The following is an 8,926-nucleotide window of genomic DNA, read 5'->3' on the forward strand; positions in this document are numbered from 1 at the left end:
AGGAGAACCTCCTCCACGCTGTGGAGTGCATTCCCAGCCCTTGGGCTCCTTCCCTGGTGCTTAGTAGGTGCTCAACGAATGTGGGTTTGCAAGCCAGGCCGGCCGCAGACAGCCAGGGGCCACTTCCGCCCGCGCCTGCCACGCCGCCAGCGGGACTCGCTGGGGGTGGGGCCGGGCGGCGGGAGGGCCGGGCGGCGGGGCTGCGAGCCTCCCTCCGGCAACTTCCCAGTAACTGCGGGATCAGATGCAGCCACCGCCCCGGAACCAGGCCTCCCCTCTTCTGCCTTCCAGGAGGGGGCCCAGGAGCAGCCCTCGGGAGGACAGTCTCCCGCGCGTCCCCGAGTCCCTTTGGCCACCCGGAGTCGTCGATCCAGGCGGAGGAGGCCGGGAGGGGGCCGCCCTCCCCGCGAGGCTCCAGACTCCGGCATTTCCTCCCCCCGCTGCCCGGCGCGGCCTTTCCCTCCGAAAGAAGAAAATCCCCGGGGCCGGAGTAACACAGCCGCTCGGCCCTCGTGCTGAGCCGCGGCGGAGCCGAGAGGGCCGCCCAGGGTAGGGTAGGAGTCCGGGGCAGAAGCTGGCCGAGGGCGGCGCGGCTGGGACCGAGCGGGCCAGCGCCAGGGCGCGGCCAGGGGCCGGGGCGAGCAGCGCGGGCGGCGCCTGCAAGGGGAACTTGAGCTGGGAGAGGAGGCAGAGCAGCGGGGCTGCTGGCTCCGGCGCGGCGGCGAGCGGGAAGCCTCCTCCAAGGCCAAGGACACGGGGGCCTCGGGGCCACCGAGGCGCTGCGCGCATGCTGGGCAGGGGACACCACCCGGGCTCCCGCCCTGGGCCGCCCGGGCTCCCGGGATGTCCGTGCGCTACACGCTCAACCTGCGGGTCTTCTGGCCCCTGGTGACCGGGCTGTGCACGGCCCTGCTGTGCCTCTACCATGCCCTGCGCAGCAGCAGCAAGGGTGCCCAGGCCGAGCCCCCCGACGGCCCAGACGGCGGCTTCCCGCTGCTCAAGGTGGCCATCCTTCTGCTCCTCGGCTACATCCTCCTCCGATGTCGCCACGCCATCCGCCAGCGCCTCTTGCCAGGCTCTTCCCGCCCAGGTGGTCACGCCAGCTTCCCAGCCAGACCCTTGCAGGAGCCAGGCCTGGGCATCTTGCTGGAGAGTTACTATGAGCACGAGGTGCGCCTGTCGCCGCACGTGCTGGGCCACAGCAAGGCGCACGTGAGCCGGATCGTGGGTGAACTGGTGCAGGCCGGCCGGGCCCGGGGGTCTCCGGGCCCCATCACCGGGGGGGCGCTGGCCTTGGCCTTCCGGGGAGATTTCATCCAGGTGGGCAGTGCCTACGAGCAGCACAAAATCCGCCGGCCCGACAGCTTCGACGTGCTGGTGCCGCTGCGCCTGCCGCCGCAGGTGGCGCTGGAGCCCCGGAGCCTGGGGACCGAACCCGCGTTGAGCCCGGCCTCCCGCTGCTGCTTCGTGTGCGCCCTCAAGGCGCCGCCGTCGCCGTCGGGGACCTCGGCGAGCCAGTGGCATCGCGACTGCAGGCCCTTCGCCGAAGGCTTCTGTGTGGACGTGCAGGGCCGGCGCCACCTCTCGGCGACCCTGGTGCTGCGCTGGTTCCAGGCGCACCTCCAGCGCTCCCTGGCCACGGTGCGCTACAGTCTGGAGGGTCGCTGTCGGGTCAGCCTGACCCCGGGCGGCCTGGAGCAGCCCCCCACCCTCCACATCCTCCCCTGCCGCACGGACTACGGCTGCTGTCGCCTCTCCATGGCCGTGCGCCTCATCCCCGCTGTCCATCTGGGCGACGGCGTCTTCCTGGTGGCCCCGCCGCCGCCGCCCTCGCCCAGCGGCGCCCTGGCGGAGCTCCCGGGTGGCTTGCGCGCCGAGGCACTGTGGGGCGTGAACACGGCGCGCCAAGAGCAGAAACTGCTGGGCTGGCTTCAGGAACGGGCGCCTCCAGGTGCCTGCTACCTCAAGTGCCTGCAGCTGCTTAAGGCTCTTCGAGACTTGGGTACCCGCGGGCTGGACCCGGCGGCTGCTGCCCGCTGGGGCCGCATCATGTCCTCCTACGTGCTCAAGACGGTGCTGCTGGCGGTGCTTTTGAAAGAGGGCGGCCCAGCGCCCGGCTGGGACGAGGCCCACGTGTGTGAGTGCTTGGAGAAGCTGGTCAAGTTCCTTAGGGACTGCCTGCTGCGGCGCCGAGACCTCTTCCACTGTGTCTTAGGCCCGGGCGGGGCGGCTGCCGAGGTGGGTCCCCTGCCCAAGGTGCTGCGTGAGGCCCCTCCACTTGACCTCCTGGCACCTTTTGACCTGCACTCCCGGGAGCTTGTCGCGGCGCGGTTGCTGTCCACCTGGCGAAGGTTGCCCCAGCTTCTCCGGGTCTACGGGGGTCCCCGATACCTTGCCCGGTGCCCCTCACCCCGGGGTCAACACAACCCAGGCTTCCCCGAAGATGAACCATGAACCCCGAATTACACCCCGCCTGATCAAATGCCCCTTTCCCACAGGGTGGGAGTGAGGGTGGCAAGTTAGATTTGAAATGAGCTGTACGAGGTGTTTCATAACTTGGAGGATGTCATGGGCTTTGGTGGCACAAATGTTCTGTCCTAGGCTCCGTGATCTGAGATAGCTGTGGCATCTTCATTAGAGTATCCTGGATGGGCTTCTGCACAGCCATCGCTCTGCTCCCAGATTATTAGAAGCAATCATTTTAAATTTTATTTTATTATTATTTTTTAGAATCCATTTCCACAACTGGAATTGAAATTCTAGTCCAGCTGTTAATAATCTAAAGTCATAATTTAGCTATTCCCATGAGCATTCATGTTTTTTTTCTTTCTTTTCTTTTGATGGTGCAGTCACAGGTTTGTTGAAAAGGATGAATGGAATTGTCAGAAATCAAGCGGCCCGTGCTAAGAGGAGGTAGAGAACTGGCTAGTGACTCTCAGAGCAAGGGGTGCTTTATTCCAGTCCTTCTCTGGGCCTGCGGGGGCTCCGTGCAGTTATTCGAAAGACCGAGGCTCTGTAAAGCAGCCGGCTGCCGTTCAGCACTTGTCCAGGTCACAGGTGGGGATTTGCACTTGACATTCAACACCTGCTCATTTGAGCCAGGCAGAATGCAGAGGGGAAAGATCCCTAATTAAGACAGGCCTGGCAAAAGTGTAGAACACAAGTCTTGAAAAGGATCCTGCCTAGGGCTGTCAGCTGGCCACAACTGGCTTTTGTTTCAAAGCTTCTAGGCAAAGGCCCTGAAAGCTTGCTTCAGAGTGTGAGGACCTATGAGAAGAAGACTTGGCAGGCTGCCTGGTATGGGCTAGGATTCAGCGATGCCCGGTGTTGGGGTAGTGGTTGGAAGGTTCCTTGATTGCCCAGGCAGCCTGGGATAGTCTTGAAGGCCAGTTTTTGCTTCTGCTTGTGAAAGAAAGAGTAGCTTGCGGCGTGTGCTTGGAGACCTGTCACTCCCCACCAGTGGACAGAAAAGATGGACCATGGGAGCTGAAGGAGGACCGAGGGAGCTGGCCTTACAGTGCTTTGCTCTTCTCAGCCATGAACTTCCCTGGGCTGGGCGCATCTCGCAGTCAGGAGCTCATTCTCCAGTGTATCCTAGCCTCCTGCTGCTTCCTGACAGTTCCCAATAGCAGTTCAAGTTCATCTTCTCTATGCCAATGGGAAGTGAGGCCAGTCTCGGCACTATACTTAGGGATTTTTTTTTTTTTAAACATCAAAGATGTGTGTGCCCTTAGACTGTCTAAAGTGAAGGTTGGAAGACAAAAGTGGTCACATGAATAAGCTCATTGTTCAATTTCTTAGCTATTTGGAGGGAACTTTGCAAACCCCTTTCTCTGGGTCGTCAGGTTGGCAATTGATGGGAGTAGATTGTGTGTAGGGAGCTTCTCATTAGAGCTGTGTAGGCTTCTTGTACCCTTTGCAACTGTGGACTGGAAGAGAAGGAGCTGTCTCGTTGAGTTGTTTTGGAGAACATTCCTCTTGATACCCAGCAGTCATTCCTAGTTTTTTGAGGCCAGTGTTTGTTCACAAGGTACGGCTTTGGATGAAGGAGTAGTTCTGTCTTGCAAAGACAGGAACTGCACAGTGAGTTTGATTTTAAAATACTTTAAAGAGTCAATGCCAGGGAAGGTTTGTGTGTGTGTGTGTATGTGTGTGTGTGTGTGTGTGTGTGTGTGTGTCTGTCTGTCTGCTGGTGTGTTCAATACACACATAATTTCTGTCTATACTCAGTCTGTTGATTCCTCTGTAGTCATTAAGTTGGAACAGAGGACAGTAAGGCAATTTTCCAACTATTTCTAGTTAAGCTTCTGGATTTCTTTTCTTTTTCCTTAAATCTTGATAATATTTTAAAGTATAAATCTGGTTATGGTCATAAATATGAATAGCTTGTATAAATATCTTTCTTATAGGTTTTTTTTCCGTTATTTTTATTCTGGTTAATTGCCCAAAGCTTCATCCATCCCCAAAGCTTTTAAATTGTATTTTTATTATTAATATTATTATTAAATTAATGGGCATTGTTTGTAAATTTAAAAAAAATTAATGTTTTATTTAAGTGCCATGCTGAACAGTCATGCTCGCTATGTGGCAACCAAAACTTACGAGATTTCGATCAATTTTGATCCACGTGTAGTGTAGTGATCCGAAGCATGTACTGTGTACAGATGTGATAACAGGGCTGTTAGCCAAGTACGGTGGCTGCCGAGGCCTTTAAATTCAGCTCAGCTCTGCATTTCATTACGGCTGCTGTCATGCCCTCTATCTGACAAGCACACATTTTTGGTACGGAGAGTCGTATATGCCAATATTCTCATATAGGACAGTTCTACCAAAAAAAAAAAAAAAAGAAGAAGAAGAAGAAGAAGAAGAAGAAGAAGAAAAAGAAAAGAGTTGTTTAGCCAGTGCCCAAAGAAAATGTTTTGAGGAAGATGACTCAGCCTTTTTCAGCCAGACACGTCAGTAACTCCCATTGCCCGGCTCGGAGCCTTCTTGGAATGCTCGTGGGCTGCTGGTAGACTATGTGTTTTGCAAAATGAAGCTGGAGTGGAAAGCGAGGACAGTTTGAGTGGATGAAACTATTCTCTGAGGATCTGGGGAGGGAAGACTTAAGATGGACGTGAAAGGAAGAGAAAGACGGGAGGGAAACAGGTGAGGATACCTTGAGGGTGGGAGAGAGTTTTACGTGAGGAAAAGTGTTTTTAGGTATGTGCTATTTCCAGCCGGGAGTCACAAACCCAGTGGCCTAAAGGCAGGGAAATAAATACAAAGGGGAGGCTGGTGGGGACTGTGTGTACCTTAAAGGAGGCGCTATGGCTCAGCTCCAGGCAGGGAAAGAAAGGGCGGGGCCAAGAGTGTTCATTTCTACTTTATCTCTCAGAGTTAAGCTTTGGTATAGAAATAACAGCAGAAAAAAAAGATTAACACAGCCGCAGATAACATTTATCCCCAGTTCCTAGGGCCCCCATGCAAGCCTGGCTCTCCAGTTAGAATCCCAACTAAAACATTTGGGGCTATTTCTGGATTTTTTTTTTTTTTTTTCTGGTGATTTGAGGTCAACCTCTTAGCCTGGCTGGAGTTTGCAGATGAGTAATGAGAAGAACTGCAGAATAACTTCTTTCTTTGTATTTGGTTCCTATATAAAGATTATTATTATTATTTATTATTATTATCCTTGGTAACTAGCCCAGAATAGGAAGCACAATGTTGACTGGAGGCATTAAACACCAGCAAAACCAAAACAAGAGCAATAGCCAGTGTTCTCTCTTTGGGCCAAATTCCATGGATTCGTACTATCCCCACCTCTAAGAACACTGGCCGACTTGACTCCCAACATTCTTATACTTTTCTGACTCAGTGCCTCCACCACAGTTAACACTAGCTGAGCCTTCTCCAAAGCATCTTTTGCTACCCGCTGGAGGAAGTAATGTTTTCCACAGAACTGGGCTTCCTGGCTTTGACCTTGACGAAGAGGTTTTTTTTTTTTTTGTTTTTTTTTCCCCCATATTTACACAAAGGAAAAATTCCTCTCATGGTGGAGAAAATAGACCTCACCCAGATTTCTAACACCCCCAAGAAGGAAACTGGTTCAGTGTTACCACTGTGGCGCGTGTTAGTTTTTTTTAATTGCTTCTCTGTAACTTAGACCTATCTATGTTTTTAACGGCACACGGTGGGGTGGGAATAGTGCTAGTGTATGTCAAGAGAGGGTGGTAAATTCCAGGTCGTGTGCACAGAGAAAATCGCCTTAAGACCTGCAGCTAACTCATATGTAATCTGGAAGTATTAGATACCCAGGAATATTTCAGTGCCTTTTTGCAATAACAGAAAAGAAAAAGGTGTCTTGACTTGAAGCATTCCAGCATTGGCTGTTTTCAATGTGCCTTCTGACCCCAACTGAACACTGGGATACGGTTTGGGAGTCGATGTTACAGCCTAAGTGTGTTCCACTAAAAGAGACCAAAGAGTTAATCAGACCTGGTTAGCTGCTATAACAACTGTGTGATTAAGGATGTCTTAATCACGCAGTCTCCATGGCCCTGGTGGTCAAGGCCTGTCGCTCCTCTTCATGTGAAGTGGAGTGAATTTGCACTTTTGATCCTGTGGGCCGCTAGGGGACCTTGTTCTTTCCCATTTTGCTGTATCAATAAAGGAACTTGTGGAAACCTCCGGACTGTGTGTGTGGGCTTTGGGGATCCCAGGGGGAGGATGCTGGTGCCTGGGCCTGCACTTGGCTTGAACTTCTTTGCACAAACCTCAGTTGCTCACCCCTCACCCCGTGTGTGTGTGTGTGTGTGTGTGTGTGTGTGTGTGTGTGTCTGTGTGTGTTCTGGAGGTTTAAACTCATGTCCTCCTGCTTGCGTGACAATCACATTACCAGCTAAGTCACCTTAGGCTTTTCTGGAGCTCTGTCTCAAGATCCTGCTGGAGAGAATTGTTTGCCCAGGCGGCAGAAAATGGCCTGCAGGGTGCAGCCTGGATTCTGTCTTCCCATTCTCTCCCTGCCTGAAACTCTCTGCCCTGCCCCTCTTCTCTGCCCCAACCAGCTCCCTCCATCACAATTCAAGTATTGGCATGTGGCTAATTCATAATTCAAACATTTTGCCCAGAAAGTGCCTGGGCCCTTGTGTCCTCTTGACATGGTTAACTGCTAACATTGAAAAACACCAGGCTTAGCCTGAAATAGAATCTTGGAGACCGTGCTGGGTGGTTGATGTCTCAGCCAGGTAGGCCTCAAGGAAAGGTGCAGCTACAGCTGACGAAATGCTAGTGTGTTAAGGCTTGGGGCAAGTTGATGAGTATGTTTTATTTGGTTTTCAATTAAAGTCCCAGGGCACTGAAGACAGAACAGAGATGGCAAAGACACATACCGCCTCTTCCAATTTTACAGAAAATTAAGCTGTGGGGCACTAGGGTACTGGACAGGAGAGGCAGTAAAACTCATAAGAGAGACACCTCCAAGGGCATAGGGATTTCTAGGAGGAGGTGGCATCTAAGTAGCAATCTAAAGACAGGTAGGAATTAGCCAAGCCAAGGAAGCTGAGCTGTAGAAAACTATATCAAGCACCACCCTGCGAGGGAACTGTGTGGCAGAGAAAAACGGGCCACTTAATAGTCCCCAGGAAGCGATGAGAGGAAGGAGCCAGGGTCCCAACATCTGCTCTCAGTGACCTGGCCTGCTTCACCTGCGGCCCAACTGCCAAAGGCTCTCCCATCTCCCAATAGCACCACAGCCTAAGGACCAAGCTTCTGCCATAGGGACTTAGGGAGATGTTAAAACCCAAGCCAACCCAGAATTATGTGGAGGAAAAGGTGTGGGTTAGAAACACATCTTTGGCTACAGCTTATAAAAGCCTGACCTACAATGACATTAACAAATAAGGATTTCAAACCCCACCCCCTCTAGAAGCTTTGGATGTAAAGGTCCCAGAGTTGAGGGATGATTCTGGACTGGGGCATCTCTTTGCTTTCACTTTCCAGACAGCTTTGCTCTTATTATTCTTCATGCAGTGTATGTCAGGGTTCCACAGTGACCATTGTCTCCTATAGCTACCTGAGAGAGAACAGACAATGGAAAGCGAAGGATTTCTCACTTGCTTCCTATAGGATGGAAACTTGTCACATGACAAAATATTTTCAAGGGATGCTGGGAAAGAGCCTAGGGCATGGCTTTGAGCAGCCCTGAGAGAAATAGGAAGGGCAAATGTGTATTCTCGGAAAAAATCAGCCTGCCATAGAATCTGCCAAAAACAAAATCAGCCCTAGAAACAAATTCCAAGAGAGTCTACCAAAAAAGGGAGCAGTAGGGGCTGGAGAGATGGCTCAGTGGTTAAGAGCACTGTCTGCTCTTCCAAAGGACTCAGGTTCAATTCTCAGCACCCACATGGCAGCTCACAACTACCTGTAATGCCCATTCTAATAGATCTGACACCTTCACACCAATGTGCATAAAATAAAGTTTTAAAAATATTTTTAAAAAAAGAAGAAGAAAAAGGAGCAGTAGAGGACTTACCATTTCATACCTACTGGATTTAGACTGTCCTAAATTAGCATGCAATAAACTCCAAAGGTGTGTCTGGTCTCAGGGTCACTGTTTACTGATGCTGTTGCTGATTTTGTTAAGAGAGTGAGAACCCATCCTTGATAAGGGCGCTGGAAGACTTCGGGACTAACACATGTACATAGGGAAGTGGGGACCAGATGGGAGTTATCTGCCCCTAAGATCTGCACACCACATTTTTGGAATAAGGAGGGGGTGAGCAGATAATAGGCAGTCTCCCTCAAGCACTCAGCCCACTGTCTCTCCGTCACCAAACTTTCTTCCCTGTGAGACTAGGGCTGACTTTGCAGTTTTGAGCATTTGGTGTAGCTCTCCCTTAGAGGTTCACCCAGTTAGATGTTTGTCCACGGTCACTTCCTTCTTCCGTGG

The 8,926-nt window shown here is 52.2% G+C and overlaps 1 protein-coding gene across 1 annotated transcript; it reads left to right on the forward strand.

Moving 5' to 3' along the window:
* Positions 1 to 208: 208 nt before the first annotated feature.
* Itpripl2 (ITPRIP like 2) lies at positions 209 to 6,667 on the forward strand. Its single transcript, XM_055627623.1, has one exon. The coding sequence runs from the start codon at positions 844 to 846 to the stop codon at positions 2,452 to 2,454; it is 1,611 nt and encodes a 536-aa protein (XP_055483598.1). The 5' UTR covers positions 209 to 843; the 3' UTR covers positions 2,455 to 6,667.
* Positions 6,668 to 8,926: the final 2,259 nt, after the last annotated feature.

Source organism: Psammomys obesus, unplaced genomic scaffold (assembly GCF_907164565.1).
Source record: "Psammomys obesus unplaced genomic scaffold, mPsaObe1.curated_primary_1811, whole genome shotgun sequence".
In the NCBI taxonomy this organism is placed as follows: domain Eukaryota; kingdom Metazoa; phylum Chordata; class Mammalia; order Rodentia; family Muridae; genus Psammomys; species Psammomys obesus.